The 20,024-nt window shown below is 41.4% G+C and overlaps 1 protein-coding gene and 1 long non-coding RNA gene across 4 annotated transcripts in view; one reads left to right on the top strand and one right to left on the bottom strand.

Moving 5' to 3' along the window:
• Positions 1–9,616, bottom strand: part of HCFC2 (host cell factor C2) — a 48,159-nt gene extending 38,543 nt beyond the window's left edge. For all 3 annotated transcript variants that reach the window (XM_066263089.1, XM_066263106.1, XM_066263097.1), the window contains exons 1-5: positions 9,436–9,616; positions 7,881–8,029; positions 6,203–6,363; positions 1,609–1,817; positions 517–601 (exon numbers count right to left, since the gene is read on the bottom strand). In XM_066263089.1, the coding sequence (XP_066119186.1) occupies positions 517–601; positions 1,609–1,817; positions 6,203–6,363; positions 7,881–8,029; positions 9,436–9,598 (767 nt within the window). In that variant the 5' untranslated portion in view covers positions 9,599–9,616. The remainder of the gene's footprint in view (positions 1–516; positions 602–1,608; positions 1,818–6,202; positions 6,364–7,880; positions 8,030–9,435) is intronic.
• Positions 9,617–9,755: 139 nt separating this feature from the next.
• LOC136326821 (uncharacterized) lies at positions 9,756–19,366 on the top strand. Its single transcript, XR_010729522.1, has 3 exons — positions 9,756–10,409; positions 16,321–16,614; positions 17,915–19,366. It is a non-coding gene; the product is annotated as an uncharacterized lncRNA (long non-coding RNA).
• Positions 19,367–20,024: the final 658 nt, after the last annotated feature.

Below are 20,024 nucleotides of genomic sequence, written 5' to 3'. Positions count from 1 at the left end.
TTTATATTTGAGGAAATTGAGGTACAGACAGGTTAAGTTTCCTTAACCTAGGTCATATAGGACAAATATCAAAGCTGAGACTTGATTTCAGGCAATCTGGTTATAGGGTCTGTAGTCTAACCATAACTCCATCAAAAGTATAACCATTGAGTATATATGATGAGTACACACCATAGTACAAATCAAGCACTACCAAAAATATGTAAAAAGAAACAGTGAGGTGTGCCAAACCTGTTGATGGAGGACACATCAGTTTGACAACACTCTGCATTACACTTAAGTAGTACTTTACTGTGTGCAAGGCATTGTAAGGACTGTAAAGAAGTATAAGAAGCAGCATGATAAAATGGCACATTAAGTATTTTAGCTTCTGTAGACATCTTTTTTTTAGCTTCAGTAAACACAATCAAATTATTAAAATTCAGTAATAGATTTCCAAGAAATTAGGAGCATTGCTCTTCTTGTGTATCTTTCTCAAATTGGTTTTCAAAAAAGTATAAACAAAAACCACCATACTTGTTTCCTATAACACTGGCTGTGTGAAGGCTTCGTGGAAGTGGGACTGCCCCTTTCGTTTCTGGTTTTGACCATGACATAGTTTCTAAAAGTAAAAATAAGTATATTAGCAACTTGATCTAATAACAGCAAACTACCTCAATTTACAGAATTTAAATAATTAAAACCAAAAAGGACTTACTAAAGTAAAGCAAAAGTGTTTCAAAACTATTACTTGAATTTCATCTTAAAATAAACATTTCCAACAAACATAAATTGCCAGTAACAGAAATCTACTTATACTTGAATATTAGTACTTACAATAGAGAGTTATACTTAGAGTGCCACCAATTTTGAATTGCAACCAGATAGAAATTTTAATATGTTAAGTAATAGTACACTGTGCAGAAGATAGTGAAAAGTGAGAGGCACAGATCTACTCTCCAATTATTCATTCCTAGGAGTTCTTTTTTTTTATTTTATTTTTTATTTATTTATTCATTTTTAGAGAGGAGAGGGAGAGACAGAGAGAGAGAAGGGGGGTAAGAGCTGGAAGCATCAACTCCCATATGTGCCTTGACCAGGCAAACCCAGGGTTTTGAACCGGCGACCTCAGCATTTCCAGGTCGACGCTTTATTCACTGCGCCACCACAGGTCAGGCCCTAGGAGTTCTTTAAAAGAGCTACCCAAAGGTTTTCAATGACCAGCAATAACATTAGTAATGCTATATTTCCTGTATATAGAGTAATCATATAAATTTGAACATCCCCACTAGGACATATTACAGAGTAAAAGTGGGTCTAGTAATAATTACATGGAACTATAAGCATGAACCAGGGCCATCATAGGCAAACCAGGACATATGGTGATCCTACCAACAGGACGTACAGGAGAGTTACTATCATAAATCAAACATTCATTTGTTCAATCTGGTTGATCAGCAACCATTCACATCATACCCCAGCTGCCCCTGGTGATGACTACAAGTACTGGTTATAAATCTAAGTGAAATTCAATAAATAACGGTAATCAAAAATATTTTTCGAAGCAATTTTTATATTTGCCTTTATCAATTACAAGCAATTCCTGAGCATGAATCAAGTTAAGCTCACCTAAGTCAAGCTGCCATAGGTCATCCAGGCGAGCACCACACATTCCACCAAAAACATACATTTTAGGACTCCCAGAATCCTTTCTGCAATATATAACAGCTGTGTGGGACTCTCTTGGAGAAGGTACAACTCCTTTAGTCACTGGAATGCTCCAACCCACAACACCAGAACCATGTTGTAGCTCCAACTCATAGAAATCATTTAAATATCTAGGATATGAAAAAAATGAAAACATTAGCACAATATATCTCTTACATTTTTGTTTCTATCTATATAGATAATATATGTTTACTATGAAAAATTCATATAGTACAGAAAAGCCTTATGATGGCAGAAACCCCATACATCATTCATCAAAATGATCCCAAGGTTGCTGGCTTGAGCAAGGGGTCACAGGTTTGACTTGAGCCCTCTAATCAACGCATGTATGAGAAGCAACCAATGAACAACTAGTGTTGCAACTAGGAGTTGATGCTCCTCATCTCTCTCCCTTCCTCTCTATTATCTCTCTCCCTTCCAAAAAGGACAAGCTACAGATCTGAAGAAAATGTTTCCAAATCACATTTAAAAATTTTTAATTGATTAAAACTTGTATAGAGGAATATAAAGAACTCTTACAATTCAATAATAAGAATACAAACAATTTTGAAATCAATGAAGATCTGAAAAGAAATCTCATCAAAGAAGATAGAAAAATGGCTGAAAGGATCATGAAAAGATGCTCAACATCACTGGTCATTAGAAAAATGCAAATTAAAACCACAAAGAGATACCACTATGTTGGCTACAATAAAAAAGACAGACAAACAAGTAGTTGCAACAATGTGGAGAAATTAGATTTTATACACTGTTGGTAGGAATATAAAATGGTACAGTCACTTTAGAAAATAGTTTGGTAGTTCTTAGGAAGTTAAACATAAATTTACCATATGTCCAAGCAATTCTGCTAGGTTTCTAATCAAGAAAAATGAATACATGTCCATACAAAGACTTGTACAAAAATGTTTAGAGTAGCATTATTCATAAAAGCCAAAAACTGGAAAAAATCCAAACGTTCATCAACTGATGAATGGATAAGCCAATGTGGTACATCCATGCAGTGGAGTACTATTCAATAAAAAGGAAGAAATATTTGATACCTGTAACAACATGGTTGAACCCCAAAACATTACAGTAAGTGAAAGAAGGTAAATGCAGAAAATCACACTTATATGAAATGTCCAGAAAAAGGCTAATCTGTGGAGATGAAAAGTAGATTAATGGTTGCCTGTGGATCAGGATGAGAATGGAGACTGACTGCAAATGAATAAAAAGTTTGCTTTTGGAGTGATAGAAATATTTTAAAACTGAATTGTAGTGATGGTTACAACACTGTAAATTTACTAAAAATCATGGAATTGTACATATAAAAAGGTTAAACTTTATGGTATATACTTTATACTTCAATTTAAAAAAAAAGAAAAATAAAGGATATGAACAATTTCAAAACAGTAATTGCAAATATCCAAAAAGCAGTTTAATCGAGCTCAATCCCAGTTTGAAAAACACCACTGACCCTGGCAGGTGACTCAATGGAACATCAGAGATTCAATTCTCGGTTAGGACACACTAGAGAAACAACCACCTGCTTCTCTTCCCCTCCCTCTTCCAAAGCCAGTGGCTTGACTGGTTCCAGTGTTGCCCCAGGTACTGAGAATAGCTCTGCTAGTCCCAGTGTGACAGCCTCAGGTGCTAAAAATAGCTCAGTTGAGTTGAGCATCTTCTCTGGATGAAGTCTGCCTGGTAGATCCTGATCAGGGTACATGTGGGAGTCTATCTCACTATCTCCCCTCCTCTCACTTAAAAAGGGGGAAAAGTAGGGAAAAAATTAAAATATCAAAATAAATCCATGAAATGTACTCATCTATTAAGCTTGGCAAAAACTAAGAAAAGTGATACAATTCAGTATTGCCAAAGGTGTAGGCACTCTGGTACACTGTTATCAGGAATATAAATGGTTCTATCTCTTTGGAGGTTGATTTAGGAGTACCTAATAAATTTAAATATAAATACTCTTTGACATCCCCTCAAATTCCACTTATAACTATCAGTCTTAAAAAAATATTTATACAAGTGCAAAAACTGTAATAGTCAAAAAAAAAAATTTTAAATGTCCATCCATAGGGGAATGGTCAAGTAATCTGCATAATTCAGATTGCTTTTCAACCTTAAAAAAAATAAGGTCAACATATACCTAATGCCATGAAAAGAGCTACAAGATATATTCTGAAAGGAAAAAACAACAACAACAAAAACAAAACAGTAAACATCCAAAGAGATCCTACTGCTATAAAAGAAAATACATGTCTATGTAGGATCAGATTAATGTTGCCAACTCTCCTCTCTCAGTAAGCAGAACATACATTGCTGGGTCATTACTGGGGGCTTGGCCTTATGGCTTACTTTGACAAATGTAATGTGAACAGAAATGAACGTACTAGCTTTAAGCAGAGGCTTTAAAAAGCATTGGAGGTATCTAGTCACACCTTCAAGTAGCGTAAACTTGAAAAGCTTCCCTATTATATACAATAACCTAAGAGAAGCTGACACATGCCTGACTAGATGGTGGCGCAGTGGATAGAAGAGCATTGGACTGGGATGCCGAGGACCCAGGTTCAAGACCCCGAGGTCGCCAGCTTGAGCACGGGCTCATCTGGTTTGAGCAAGGCTCACCATTTTGGACCCAAGGTCGCTGGCTCGAGCAAGGGGTTACTCGGTCTGCTGAAGGCCTGTGGCAAGGCACATATGAGAAAGCAATCAATGAACAACTAAGGTGTCACAATGAAAAACTGATGATTGATGCTTTTCATCTCTCTCTGTTCCTGTCTGTCTGTCCCCTATCTAGCCCTCTCTCTGATTCCGTAAAAAAAAAAAAAGGAAAAAAAAAAGAAAAGCTGACTCATACAATGTGCTGCATGACAAAGGTCCCAAAAGATACACATCAAATTGAATTATGTGTTTGCCTATGTGGGGGACAGTGATGCTGCAAGAAAGAACTTTATATATTTTCTAAAAATTTTTTTGTATTTTTCTGAAGTGAGAAGCGGAGAGCGGAGAGCGGAGAGGCAGAGAGGCAGACAGGTGGAGAGGCAGAGAGACAGACTCCCGCATGCGCCTGACTGGGGTCCACCCAGCAAGCCCACTAGGGGGCAATGTTCTGCCCCTCTGGGCTGTTGCTCCATTGCAACTGGAACCATTCTAGTGCCTGAGGCAGAGGCCATGGAGCCATTCTCAGCACCTGGGCCAATTTTGCTCCAGTGGAGCCTTGGCTGTGGGAAGGGAAGAGAGAGATAGAGAGAAAGGAGAGAGGGAGGGGTGGAGAAGCAGATGGGTGCTTCTCTTGTGTGCCCTGGCTGGGAATTGAACCCGGGACTTCCACACGCTGGGCTGATGCTCTATCACTGAGGAAACTGGCCAGGGCCTACTTTCTAATTCTTATGAGTCTCTAAAAAACCTGTTTAATGGAAAAATGAAAAAAGACATGCTAAAAGCAAGTGTCCTGCATTAGTATGGTAGGATAAATATTTTTTTCCTTTTCTCCAATTTTCAAATTTTCCATGTTTTAGTAAATGTATTTTTTAAAATGTTTATTTATTTATTTTATTGATTTTAGAGAGGCAGAGAGAGATGGGAACACTGGTCTGCTCCTGTATGTGCCCTGACAGGGTATTGAACTGGCAACCTCTGTGCTTCAGGACAATAAATGCTCTAACCAACTGAGCTATCTGGCTAGGGTGTAAATGTAATTTTTCAAAGTTTGGAAAATAAAAATAGGACCCTAACATTAATTTAATATAGTAGTAAAAAGACACATTATCATGGTCATAATAATATTGTACTGAATGCTGGTGGCAACCTCAAAGTGCTTTGAAAATTATGCAATTGATCTTATTTAGCCATCACAATGACACTAAAAGGTAGATATTTATTCACTCCCATTTCAGTAAAGGAAAATGAGCTTAGATTACTTTTGCTAAAGGACACACATAGTAAGCAGTGATGCAGAAAACAGCCTTTTGGATTCTAAATCTCCAAATCATGAGTGCTATGACAATGTGATCAAAACATTATGTGAAAAGAAAAGAGGTAGTGATTAATTCTCTTTGGAAATAGGAAGAAAGAATTGGTTCAAAAAGTATTTGTGTGAACCATTCTTATAGCTTATAGCTTCCTGTATGAAAAATGGAAACGATAGCCTTCATTTTATAGTCAAATTTTTGTCACCAAATTCCCAGGGAAACCAAATTTGAAAATAAGCATTTGTTACTTTTCATGATCACTTATAACAACTAAAATACATTAGTAGGCTCAAAAGATACAGATACATTGCTACAAAAAGTTTTATTAGTATAAATCAAATAAGGATTTCTGATTAGAAAAAGCACACTTTCGAAAACATACTCCAGGGAATAAGGAAAACACACATACACACAAATTTGTTCTTCATTAAATTCAAATGCAAAAAAAGGTTAAGCTCGATAAAGATAAAAAAAAAGTAAATGTTCTCAATCTAAATCATAAAATAAGCATTCGGTTTGAAAAAAGGTCAACATACCTGGGAACATTGTTGTTTGAATCTTCACTTTCATTTGCCAGGCCACCAAACAAATAGCATTTGTTGCCATACAAAGAAAAGCTATGTCCAAGCCGAGGACAAGGAGGTAAACCAGAAGAAGGGGCTTGGGGTTTCACTTTTTTCCATAACCAACGACTTGCCTAAAAAAAGCATTAATACACTCAGTCAAAATCAGGAAAGCATTACTATATTGCTAATAGTGCAACATCATACTAATATACTGAATTAAATCCAATCAGAAGGCTCCAAAAAGGTACTTTGGGACAAATGATAATTAAGCAAATAACTTCTGGAATAAAAATAAATGTTCCAATAGAAATTCAGTCCAGTCTTCCATATTCACAACTTTCCACAAATGTAAACTAAGCTTTCAATAATAAATAATAGTCCTAAAATATTTTCTAAAAAAATTAAATATTACATATAGCTTTAAGGTTTAATATAATTTATATAGTCCCAGTTTCTGAAATTAGGTAATCCATTAATGGATTATTTTTTAACCTTTAGTAAACATAAAGATCATTTAACAAACCAAACTCTAAAACTTACTCTCTAGCTACAGATACTTTATCTAAAACTATTTTAAAAACAAGTTGCTTGGCCTGATCAGGTGGTGGCACAGTGGATAGAGCATCTGACTGAGACATGAGGACCCAGGTTCAAAACCCCAAGGTCACCGGCTTGAGCACAGGTTCAATAGCTTGAGCGTGGGATCATGGACGTGACCCCATGGTCACTAGCTTGAGTTCAAAGGTCCCTGGCTTGAAACCCAAGGTCGCTGGCTTGAGCAAGGGGCCACTCACTCTGCTGTAGCCCCCACCCCGTCAAGGCACATATACGAAAGGAATCAATGAACAACTAAGGTGCCACAACAAAGAACTGATGCTTCTCATCTCTCTCCCTTCCTGTCTGTCTGTCCCTACCTCTGACTCTCTGTCAAAAAAAAAAAAAGAGTTGCTGTAAATAGGTATAATCACCTACATCTGCCATTTACTGGATGCCCTCATGATCATGGCCTGAGAACACAGCACAGTTCAGGATTAAAAGTGAATTATGGCTGTCACAGAGGGCTCTGAGTCTGGGTTAGTACATAGTCAAGTTTAGAAAGGATATATAAAACTGATATTCTTCTTTTGTATGCACTGCCAGAAAAAAATAGATTATTAATGTGAGGGTAACAATTTCTATAACTACGGCAGAGGTTTTCAACGTATTGTCTGGGGACCAGCAGCAGGTGAAAACTTGGTAGGAATGAAAATAGTTAGACCCCCTTACAGAATATTAATTCAGAAACTCTAGAGGCAGGGCCCAGTGATCTGTTTTCACAAGTCCTTTAGGTGCTTCTGTTGCAAACTGGAGTCAAGAACTGTACTAAAATACAAAAGCCTAAACCTGTAACGTACAATGATGCTAAGAAACAGGTATCTTAATGTTACAAATGTTCGATTGGTCACTGGAAAAAAACGTTAGAAACTAGGTTTAAAAAGAAAAAGAAACTACGTTTTAGTGAAGTGGAAACAATTTTTTTAAACTATAAAAAGCTTAGCTCAAGTTATTTTAAGTATGTTAATTAAATATTTTGCAATCTTTCAAAGAACTATGAGCAATATCATTATTACCGCCTCAGATTAAAATAATAAATCTGAAATACACTTACTTGTAACTCATATAAATCATTGCTGTATCTTCCATATTCAACCATTCCCCCAAATACTAATATTCTGGTACCATCACAGACAAATCCATGGGCAGCACAGCCTGGAGGGATGTCTCCTCTAACAGCTGGTAGAAACCACTGATTTGTAACTAGTTGCCAAAATAAAATTAAAAGCAATTATAATAAGCAGTTATCACAAACTATGAGAGTGTACTTTATATGTGTCATCTATATCAGTGGTTCTTAATTGGGATCATTTTACCCCCTAGGGGCAAACTAACATTTTTTAGTTGTCATAACTGGAGGGAGGGGCTTGGTGCTATTGGCTACTAGTGGGTAGAGGCTAGAGATCCTGCCAAACTTACAATTAAGTACAGTGTAACCCCGTTCAACAAAGAATTCTCTGGTTCACATGTCAATAGTGCTGCTGTTGAAAAACCCTGATCTGTATCACTTAGTTCTTACAAAAACCCTGCTTGATATCATCATCTCCACTTTACAAGTGAAAAATCTGACACTTTGCAATGATCCTGGGCAACTGACCGAGCAAAACTCAAACCAGGTCGAACCTATTCCAAAACTAGGGTTTTACACTATACCAAATTGTCAAATAACGTTTTAACTTTATATGTTGGGGAGTCAAAAGGAGAGGATGGAAAAAATAAAATTTCTCGTATTCCACTATTTTATTAACCTTTAAATGACCACTATGATTAAGTTGTTGGGCCAAAGAAAAGTTATTACGGTACGGCACCCAAATTCAGTCATTAGCCTTACACCAAGGAAACGGCTTTCTCACGATAGCTGGCGCATTTACAGGTGGGAAAAATGAAATCCCAACCTCCTTTTGAACCCATCGAGGTACTCAAAGGCAGGGCGGCCCGGGCCGGGCACTTGGGATTTGCAGCGGGCTCGCGCTGACAGTCCCGTTTCCGAGCGGCGCGGTAGAGCCGCGGCGCACACACCCCGCTGCGCGGAGACAGGCGCCGGTCTCACCCTAAACCACTTCCCCGACAGTTCAGAGGGTTACCACCGGGTAAAACCCCAAAGGGCCCCCTGCCAGAGACCGGGCTGTATCTGAGATGACAGTACCAGAGGCCTCTGTTTTCCTCCGCACCCCAGCCTTTAGATTCTCTCCCTCCTTAGGAAGGAAAGAAGGCAAAGATCGGAGCAGTCCCGAGGCACTTTGGTTTGGAGCTGGTTGGGGTTTTTGACAGGAGAGGGTTGCGGGAGCCCCGGATCGGACGGTTGAAAACAGTCTCTCTCGCGCCTACGCTCGCCGGCACCGGGGCGGGGGGTTCGGGACCGCTCGCTGGAGGGCCGGCGCGTCCCGCTCTGGGTTCGGTTACGCCCCGCGGGCACCGGGGAAACGGAGCTGGCCCCCGAGACACTGAGGGCCGGGGCCGCCCGGACGAGCCGCGCCCCTCACCGCCCGCGAGAGAAGGCACTGACCCGGCGCTGACAGCTGTCAGGGCCGCGGCCGCCGCCTCACCTCCCCTCCCCTCCCCCTCCGCGGCTCTCACAGGCGGGGTCGGAGAGCTGCCGCTGCGCCTACCGGTGTTGTAGACGTGCAGCTCGTCCGCGATGCCCTCGTTGCCTCCACCAAAGATTATCATCAACTCCCGGATGGCCACGGCCCGGTGTCCGTGCCGGGCGCGGGGTACCGGCCCCGTGAAGGAAGAAACCCGCCTCCAGTTGAGGAGGCTGGGAGCCGCCATCTTCCCAACCCCCGCCCCTCTGCCCACAATGCAGCGCGCCTGCTCCGGCGCCTCCGCTCCCGGGGGAGGGCGGGGACCGCCTCCAGCTGTGCGCGGGGCGGGGGTCACGTGACCGCGGCCGCCTTGGGCGAGGCTGCGGGCCTGCGGGCAGGGGACCGGTCCTGGCTCGGGAGCCCCGCCCCCATGCCGGGACGACGTGGCCGGCCTTTTGGGTGAAAAGACATCTCCTACCGACCAAGTTTCCCCTCCCCACCCAGAGCCCCCCGTTTCGTATTTGCGAGAGAAGGTGGAGCGTTTTCCTTGACTGCCACTTTGCGCATCTGTGCTGTGCGGACGAGTTGGGCCCTTTACCGCGGGAGAAAAGCTCGCGTAGAGGTTCCAAGTCCCAGGAGCCGAGAGGGGAGAGGAAAGTCTGGCTCTGCGGAGGCGGTGACGGGCGCCTGGGCGTGGAGGATGCTGGCGAATGCACAGACAGGGAGGGAGTCTGGACCACGATCCCGCGGCTCCGAGCGCTGCGAGAGGGGTGACTGAAACACTCGAGGGAAAATCGGACCTGAGCCTGCAAAGGCAAATCAGGCCGATCAGGTTTGGGGGATGCCATGCCAAAGAGTTTAGGAACGGTGAGCCGCGAAGGCTACTTTTAATCTTGGAAACTACGGGATAGTAGTAACCACCTAGGGGGAGCGGAGAAAGGCCAGAGAAGAGTGAGGCAGAAAAGCGCCCTGAAGAAGCCAACGTCTGATACAGACGGAAGGAGGCACTCATGAAGGAAATAGAGAATGCGGAGCCAGCGAGTTCATAAGGAAACTGGGTGAGGGTGATGTCAAAGAAGCCACCGTTAAAAGGGGTTTCACAGAAGCAGAAGTGGTTATCAAAGCCAAAAGGCATGGAGAGGTCAGGAAGAAAAAATAGGTGTGTTTGATTTGTTAATTAAGAGGTTGTTGGTGGCCTAGATTAAAATAGTGGAGTGGGAAAAGGGAAGTCAGAAAAAGATCGAGGAAATAACGAATAACAAGTGAAGTGCAAATAACATATATAGTCTATTTTTTTTACTGAGACTTGCCCATGAAAAGAAAGAAAGAATAGTAGCTGGCGGGGAGAAATGGGTACAGGCAAGCTGTTACTATTATTTTGCATAAATGAAACTTGATTGTGGCCCCGAAGAAGGATCCAGTTGAAAAAGACTCAAGGAGCAATCAAGATGTAGTATTCTGTTCCTGCTTCTATAACAGGATACTACAGACTGGGTGATTTAGAAACAACAGAAATTTATTTCTCATGTTATGAAAGCTGGAAGTCCAAGATAAGGGTGCCAGGATGGTCAGCATGGTCAGGGTCTGGTGAAGGCCCTCCTGCAGGGTGCAAACTGCTGACTTCTCAATGACTTCCCTAGAGATCTGGGAAGTCTCTAGGATCTCTTATAAGGGCACTGATCTCATCCATGAGTACTCCATCCTTATGACCTATGCACCAAAGTACCAAAGGCCCCAACTCCTAATAACATTATATTAAGGGTGCAGATTTCAACATATGAATTTGAGGAAGGACATAAACATTCAGAACACAGCAAGAGAAATGTCATTTGGAAATGCTTTCTACCACAAGTAGCAGAATATTCAAAACATAGTAGCTCAGTGATAAGGCTTGTAATTATCTTGCACAAGAAATCTGGGGTAGGTGAGTCCAGGGTTAGTTCAGCAATTTAATGATGTCATGATCTGGGTAGTTGCTTTGAATATCTGTTCACCTTTCCTTTATGGTCATAAGAAGGTTGTTCCAACTCTGGGCATTCCATCTTCACACGACCATGCCCAAAGGCATGGAGCAGGAGAACAGCCAGGATGGAGAAATAGAATTCTATAGGAAGGAAAAGCATCTTGCCCATAAGCCACCCAGAACCCCCAGTTTCAGAACTGGAGCATTTGGTATATTAGAATTATGTTAGCTTTAGTGACAGAAATGCCAAAATAGTAATGGCTTTAAAAGATGTTTTGGCCTGACCTGTGGTGGCGCAGTGGATAGTGTGTCAACCTGGAACACCAAGGTCGCCGGTTCAAAACCCTGCACTTGGCTGGTCAAGGCACAAATGGGAGTTGATGCTTCCTGCTCCTCCCCCCTTCTCTCTCTTTCTCTCTCTCTCTCTCTCTCTCTCTCTCACACACACACACACACACACACACACACACACTCTCCTCTATAAAATGAATAAGTAAAAAAAAATAAAAATAAAATAAAAGTTTCTCCCATGTAAATGAATTTTAGAGGGAGCAGTCCAAAAATGGCATGGCAGTTCTATTTCACCAAGTCCCCAGGAATTTGTAGATTGGTCCTTCCAACTCATAGTCCAAGATGGCTGTTTCAGCTCCAGCCATTGCATCCATATTCCAGCCAGGAATAAATAGTAAGGGAAAGGAGCATGCCACTCTCCTGAACACATTCTGGAATTATGTTTCTTCTGTTTATATCTCATAAGCCAATATTTAGTCACAAGACCACAGCTAGTTGAAGGAAGTTTGGGAAATGTAGTTTTTATTTAGAATGACCATGTGCCCAGGTAATATTCAAGGTTTTTTTACAGATAAAGAAAAGGAAAGCAGACTAGGGGTCATCTTACAAAAGGGTGGCCACAGGAGTCTGGGAATGTTGTTGGTTGGTTTATTGTCAGCCTTAGTAATGAGAAGCAGGCAAGGAAGAACAAAGTTGGAAATGAGAGTTGAGCTAACCAACTAGGCTTGTCTCAGGAAGAGCTGAAATTTGATGGAGCAAGATTTTGGAGGATCAGGAAAAGATGGATTAAGGAATACATGTAGATTTAGATTCACACATATATTGAATACTAAGGTTGAATATATTATACGTCTATATTAAGAAATTATAAATTATATAAATATTTATACTCTATAAATAGATAGTAGAAAACAGAAAGTTCTTTTGGAAACTGCTGTTCTAGCCTTTTGAGGTTACATTAGAGAAGGTACCTTCATCTCTCACCACTTCTCCTTCATGCCTGTTCCCCCATATCAAATACTCATCATATGCCTAGACTTACAATATACCATAGGGATTAAGATCATGGGATTTAGAATACAATAAGTATAGCCATTTACTAGCTTTGTGGTCTGGGTCAAATTATCTATCCTCTTTTTTTCTTGCGAGGGGGAGAGAGAGAGAGACAGGAAGAGAGCTGAGAAGCATCAACTTATAGTTGCGCACTTTAGTTCATAGATTGCTTTCTCATATGTGCCTTGACAGGTGGGGGGCAGGGCTCCAGCTAAGTCATTGACCTCTTGCTCAAGACAGCGATGTTAGGTTCAAGTCAGAGACCTTGGGCTTCAAGTCAGTGACCTTTGGGCTCAAGCCAGAACCATGGTATCATGTCTATGATCCCACACTCAAGTCGACAACCCCGCACTCAAGCTGGTGAGCCCGCACTCAAACCAGTGACCTTGGAGTTTTGAACCTGGGTCCTCAGGGTCCGAGGCCCATGTTCTATTCACTGCACCACCGCCTGGTCAGGCTGTTTAACCTCCTTGAGTCTCAGATTCTTTCTCTGTGAAATGGGGATGGTAACAGTGTATTTCCTGGGGTTAAAGATCAACTGAGAGAATATATGTAAAGTACAGGCAGTCCTTGCTTTGCATGGTAATGCAGTTCTGTAAAAATGACCATGCGAGTTGAAACGCTACAAAGTGGTCTTAATTCTCAATGGAAAAAATTACAATTATTCTGTGACCTTTAAAATTTTTCAAAATATTTAAAACTCTTTTACCATTTATTTTAAATGTCTAGGGAAGTGAAAAGCTAGTAGACCTAATATTTATTTGTCACACTCTAATTTAAAACATTAAGAATTAAATGTTTTAATTTTTATGTAAAACTTATCAAGAGTGCCTTCTCATATAACTTACTGTACAAAGTGAGCATCCTTTCTGTGCTTTGGCAAATTGTCAGATTGTCGTACTCCTTTCTAAGTATGGATCAGCTTCCCATATTTTATCCTTTGCACCGTCAATGTCACAAAATGTCTTTGAGTGTTCCTTTAATGTGAATTTTTTGTTCACTCACTTTCTCTGTAACATCTGCATCCTTTTTTTTTTTTTATCACAACAACTTTTCTCCTTGATGCTCATAAATTCACTTTTACTAAATTTCCCTGGGGACTTATCTAGAGTTGAATAGTTACATCCTACAGCCAGCTATTTCTTCTCTACCTCCATTTACCTTTGATTTGAACTTCACTCCCACTGTTGCCACTTTTTATTTATTACACTTTTATCTTTGTTGGCCAATTCTCTCTATTATCCATTTTTGTAAATATTACATGGGTTTATCAGTGGGAATTAAGGAAGCAATACAACTATTGCATGCTTTGCTGTCTGTACGTAAACTGAGTAACAGATTCCAGTGATCAGTCACCAACAAACAGTGTCAAAGAAGTAACATGAGTGGTCACTGATCATGATGTAGCTCTGTCATTTGCATAGTTATTTTGTGGACTGAAAAGCTAGCAGCAAGGTTTATGCTTATGAAATCACAGTTACACTGTGGTAACAGATTTAAACTGTGTTGTGGGGGAGGGAGGAGGGACTGATGTTATTATAAACTTTGGTACCTGGAGTTTGTGCTATTGCCATACAGAGCAAGCATGGTGCTGCACTTAAACAATGCCTGGCATGTAGTTAGCAGTTAGTACTGGGTAAATTGTTTTACTTGTATTCTTATCAGTATTTTCATTATATTATTACTCTTTCTACTCCTCCTTCTAAGCTACAAGCACCGAGGTGTCAGCCTCAGAGGGAGGGGCTGGTGCTGTGCTTTCAGCCAAGAGTGTAAATTGCCGAGTCCAAGGGATGCCTTAATCTCAATTGAGGACTCAGGCCAAGGGTTTCTTGGCAGAGTTCTGAGAAGAGGTTTCAGGGAGTGCCAACAGGTAGACTGAGCTAACCAGTAGAGAGCCTGGGCAGGCACTGTTTCCGAGATGAAGGAAGCAGATGGTGTCTGAGAGGTCTGTTCATAGATTGCGGGGCTCTGTCCATGGGTCTTGGCTAGAGCTGTGGACAAGGCATGGAGAGGGTAGCTGGCAAGAGCAAGACCGAGTTGTAAGCCAGGTAGAGCCTACACCAGTTACCAGAACAGGAAATTGGCACAAGAGCCGAGGAAGAAAACCAGTCGTCTCGTGACAGAGAGGGAACGCAGGTGCAAAGAGTAAGGTGCAGTAGCAATTGCTGCAGCTCAGGGAGCAGCACGGAAGAGCCCAGAGCACCTAAGCTCCAGACAAGGAGATGACCTATCTTTGAGCTCCACCAGGCATAAGAGGGAATTGAGGCTCCTCTAGTTGTACGTCCCGCCCCACGTGGGTGATCTTGGAGCCCAGCCCTGGGACACAGAGGCAGTAAGTAGAGACTTGTCAGTCTGACTCAGTTAGTGATTTATTGCTACCACAGAACGCTTCTTCCTTACCTTCCAGTCACCTTTATCAGCCTTAATAGATTTTTATCTGAGACTTTATCTACACTCAGCAAGGCAGGCCCATTGGGTAAGAAGAAATGATGAACATTTGACTTTCAACTAATAAGAAATAAACATGGAATGATAATGACTCAGATATACATTATATTGACTAACAACACAAATTTAAAATGTGTGTGAATGCATATAGGTCACATAGGACTGCATTTGAGCATAGAACTGAATGCTGACCGAAGTGACTTAAGCAAATGAGGGTTTTTTGTTCTCATATAGCAAGATGTTTCATAAGTAGCAATAGTTAGTTCAGAGCTGCCATGTTGACTCCCAATGTCATCAGGGACTTAGGCTCGTCCTGTGTTCTTGCCCTGCCATCTTAACGTGCAGGGTTGCTGAATCCCACAACCGCAGGGGGCCCTAGCCACTCTGTGCAAGGGTATTTTCTATTTGCTTATACAGCTCAACCCTCCACTCTTCAACCTGTCCAGTGCCCTGAGAGGCTGACCTACATGGATTACATCACTTGAGCTTCCTTGCCCTCTTGACTTCCATGTGGGTTTGGCCAAGAGGAGACTGTAAGGTTGGGGAAATAAGCCCCCTCGTCCCTTTTCTGTGAGTCAACACAGGCTGCTCCTGTTGGCCTGCCCTCTTCATAGAGCTACTTTCTCCCGCTCCTGCTAACTACTCTCTTCCCTTGCCTTTCAGGGCTGGGAGGTGGTAATGACTCCTGTCAACTTCTAAACCCAGGCTACTACTATACCATTTCTGTTTTTTAATTTTTTTATTATTATTATTTTTTTTTTTTCTGAAGCTTGAAACGGGGAGAGACAGTCAGACAGACTCCCACATGCGCCCGACCGGGATCCACCCGGCACGCCCACCAGGGGCCACGCTCTGCCCACCAGGGGGCGATGCTCTGCCCCTCCGGGGCGTCTCTCTGCCACGACCAGAGCCACTCTAGCGCCTGGGGCAGAGGCCAAGGAGCCATCCCCAGCGCCCGGGCCATCTTTGCTCCAATGGAGCCTTGGCTGTGGGAGGGGAAGAGAGAGACAGAGAGGAAGGAGGGGGGTGGGTGGAGAAGCAAATGGGCGCTTCTCCTATGTGCCCTGGCCAGGAATCAAACCTGGGTCCCCCGCACGCCAGGCCGACGCTCTACCGCTGAGCCAACCAGCCAGGGCCTACTATACCATTTCTTAATCATGTTTGCCGAATGCTGACTACACCTTTTCAAATAGTCTTTTTTTTTTTTCTCATAGTCTCCACCATTAGCCCATTCGATTGAGTCATCTGTGTATCCTGCCAGGACTCTGACTGATTCAACACTGCAGTCTCATGCACAGCCACTGTGACCATATGCAACAGCCCAGCATGGACCTTTATCATCAAAGCTGCAAGATGCTACTCTACCTCCAGGCATCAAGGTTGGATTTCAGACAAAGAAAGAGCAAAAGGCAGCAAACAGCTCTGTGCATGGAAACTCTTAACTTTCTAGGAAGTCATAGACAGCTGACTCTGCTCACATGACACTTTAGCTTAGAATGTCTGAGAAGGTGAGTATTTTTACCTGGGCACCTTGCTGTCCCAAAAGATAATGTTTCTATTTGAAGGGAGGAAATAGAGAAGGCTATTAAGTAGGCTACCAACAGAGTTTGCAACATCACATAACTCATTTGGACTTTTTTTGTTGTTACTGTACTACAGTGATTCTCAAACATTTTGAAGTCGGGGCGCATTTAAAATCCTACAAATAAGTGTAGGCTCACTATATACAAATTTCTGAGAAATAGGTTATAATAATTAAGTCAAATATTAAAGAAGAAATATAAAGTCCAAGCGTGCTTTTATGGTAATTAAATGAAGTAAATACGACAAAATTAAATTTATTCTGACATTAAAAAACATTTTTATGTTACATTTTTTGAATTATGCTTTTTAGAATTTATAAAAAGAGGGGTTAAAAAATAAAAAAATGACAAAAAAGTTATCTTTTTATATGTATAGATACATTCTTAGTTAGATTTAGTAAATTTGGCAGGTCCTGGTGCAAATGTGTTAAGTTTTATCATTCTTGTGTTTATGAGGAACGTGAGCCTGATGTGTCCTAGTGATTTCTTCAATGTTTGGGCATATATTGAAAGGTGGACTCTCATTTCCTTGTCAATACATTGAAGAATTCCTCTCTTTTTACTTTTAATTGTGTTGAGTGCAGAAAACCTCCACCGTACATATTATCTTAACTTTACACCAAACAAAGGATAGAAGAAACTTGCCTCCAGTCTTTCTGGGGAACATGGGGGGTAGTGTAAATAATCCAGCACCACAGTTTAACAGCCTTTTGAAACCTAATCAGGCAAGTGAGGTGGGGGGTTGGGCAGACTGTCAGCTTACAGCCAGTTCCCCACACCTCTGTCCCCCAAACATCTAAACTCCAAAAACCCTGTTGGTTTTTTGGTCCCTAACAGGCACATATTTCTCTGGCATACCATAGGGCACACCTGGAAATCTAGGGTGCACCAGTGCGCCCTGGCACACACTTTGAGAACCACTGCTGTACTATTACACCTCCTTTCCGTAGTTCATACCTCAGGCCTCTCCAAGCAACAATAATAATAACCTCCATATATTGAGCCCTTATTGTTTCACGTGCATGATGCCTTTAACCCTGGCAAGGGTCCTATGAGGCTTCCCCACTTTATAGATGAGGAAACCGAAGTGAGATTTTTAGTAACATCTAAGTATGAGGCTTGAGCTAACACTCAGGTCTGTCTGTCTCCAGAACCCATGCTGGTAGCTGCTACACTTATATCCTGTGTCTCTTTCTGTTCTCCTCATTTCTTCCCCACACTGTAGAAATCTAGGTCATGGATAATAAGCCTCTTGCATCCTCAGAACATGAGCCAGCAGAAATAAAGAGAAAGAATCTGGAGTTGCAGACAGAGGGGGTCAGGGAGAAAGTGTACAATGAACAATGACCAGAGAGATTTGGGTCCATAATGAAGTTAATATAAATAGCAAGCAAAGTCTCTGAAAACCACGTAATTATTATTTCAATTCTGAGTCCCCATTTTGGGTGCTTCAGTTGTCCTACGTTCTGAACCTACTTATTCACCAGCTCTTACACTGGGCCAGGCATTCTGCTCTGTGGACAACAGATACAGAGGAGGAGAAAACAATCTTTGGAGGAAACTGGAATGAGCAAGAGTTCCCTTGGAGCATTTTCTACCACTATGGCTTGGGATGTGTTTGAGGGATTATCTTGCTGCTCCTGACAGCACATAATTCTGGAAAAGCAATGGCAAGACCTGGGTTAGGAAAGGTTGGTGCTATTTTTCACATAGAAGCAATGAGGACTGGAACAAGAGTACTGAGAGCACAGTACCCTGTGTTGCCATGGAACCTTCTGACTTCCCATAGGGTCGATGTATAAAAATGCTTTAGCCACAACTAGAGATAAGTATCTCATAACCATGTCTGTTAGCAAAAACACTGACTGGAGCTGTGGTTTAAAACAGAATACACCTTTATGGGAGTCAAAAAAAGAAGAATAACACAATGTTGAGCCAGCTCCAAAGAAAAACGACATGCTTCCTGGATCATGTGAGGGCTCTGGGATAGGCGTATATAGGGCACACCCCCAGGACTGCCAATAATTCTATACAAACAGTGACTTGATGCTGAAGAATGGCCAACTGAAGAATGCAATAACTGTGTATGTAATTTAACCCTAGAATTGCTGCCAGAAATCCTCGTATCTGAAACATGCCTCAAGTAAGAAACAGTTGAGAAATGTTGAATAGGAAGCCTCGGTTTGTTCATCTGCAAATTGGAATGAATCACATCTCAACTTACTGGACAGGAATATTGTGAGATTTAAATAAAAAAGAAGATATGAAAACACTGCCCATGTTCAAAGTGCTACACCAATGGAAGTTATTTGGGATATTCTCACTCTTCAAGTTTAAGTCTGAAAAAAACCTCACTAAATCTCTTTTCTTACAATTATTATTCATTCTAGCCACATTGAGTACTTAAAATGTGACCAGTGCAACTAAGGAACTGAAGGTTAAATTTTACTTAGTTTTAATTAATTTAAATTGAAAAACCAATACTCAACTCAGTTATTGTGAAACTTTTAAGTATTATTAGAACAACCTGGGTATGTGAATTTATGCTTTAAACTGTACATTTTATAAAATCTAAATACAAATCAATTATTTCTGATGAAATTTAGTGTTTAAATTGAGCTGTGCTACAAGAGTAAAATACATGCTGGTTTCAAAGACTTAGTACCCTAAAAATATAAAATGCATGGCTTAAAATGTTTTATATAATTCTGTGTTGAAATGGTAATGCTTTGTATATATTGGATTAAAGAAAATATATCATCAAAATTAATTTCATCTCTTCATAAATTTCCTAAAGTGAGTACTAGAAAATTTAAAACTGCAATGTGGCTTGTGTCATATTTCTTTCAGGCAACACTACTTTCGAGGGGGCCTGCGAACAGGGTGGGGTCCTCATTTCCTTATAGGAACTAGGGAGAGAGGCCATTGCAGAAATAAGTTCCATGATCCCAGGCAAACTGCTGGCACCATTTCCTGGGTTTCTGAGGCTAAGAGACAGAAGCACAGAACAATACAGAGTGGAGTGGGGTTGATTCCTTTCCTGATTCCTATGTTCAGGCACAAAACACATCTTCTTGAAACTTCTGCCGTTGTCATTGTGTCAGTAGGATGAGACCATAGTTGTTACCCGGGTTTGATTTGGGGACAACAGCATTTTAATCACTAGATTTCAGGAGACGCTAGTGTCTATAAAGATACTCTTTTTTTTTTTTTTTACAGAGACAGAGATAGACAGGGACAGACAGACAGGAACGGAGAGAGATGAGAAGCATCAATCATCAGTTTCTCGTTGCGCGTTGCGACTTCTTAGTTGTTCATTGATTGCTTTCTCACAT

The sequence above is a fragment of the Saccopteryx bilineata genome, chromosome 1 (genome assembly GCF_036850765.1).
Source record: "Saccopteryx bilineata isolate mSacBil1 chromosome 1, mSacBil1_pri_phased_curated, whole genome shotgun sequence".
Taxonomy (NCBI): Eukaryota; Metazoa; Chordata; class Mammalia; order Chiroptera; family Emballonuridae; genus Saccopteryx; species Saccopteryx bilineata.
Note: the sequence above shows the minus strand (reverse complement) of the source record. Positions and strands in the feature narration are given on the sequence as shown.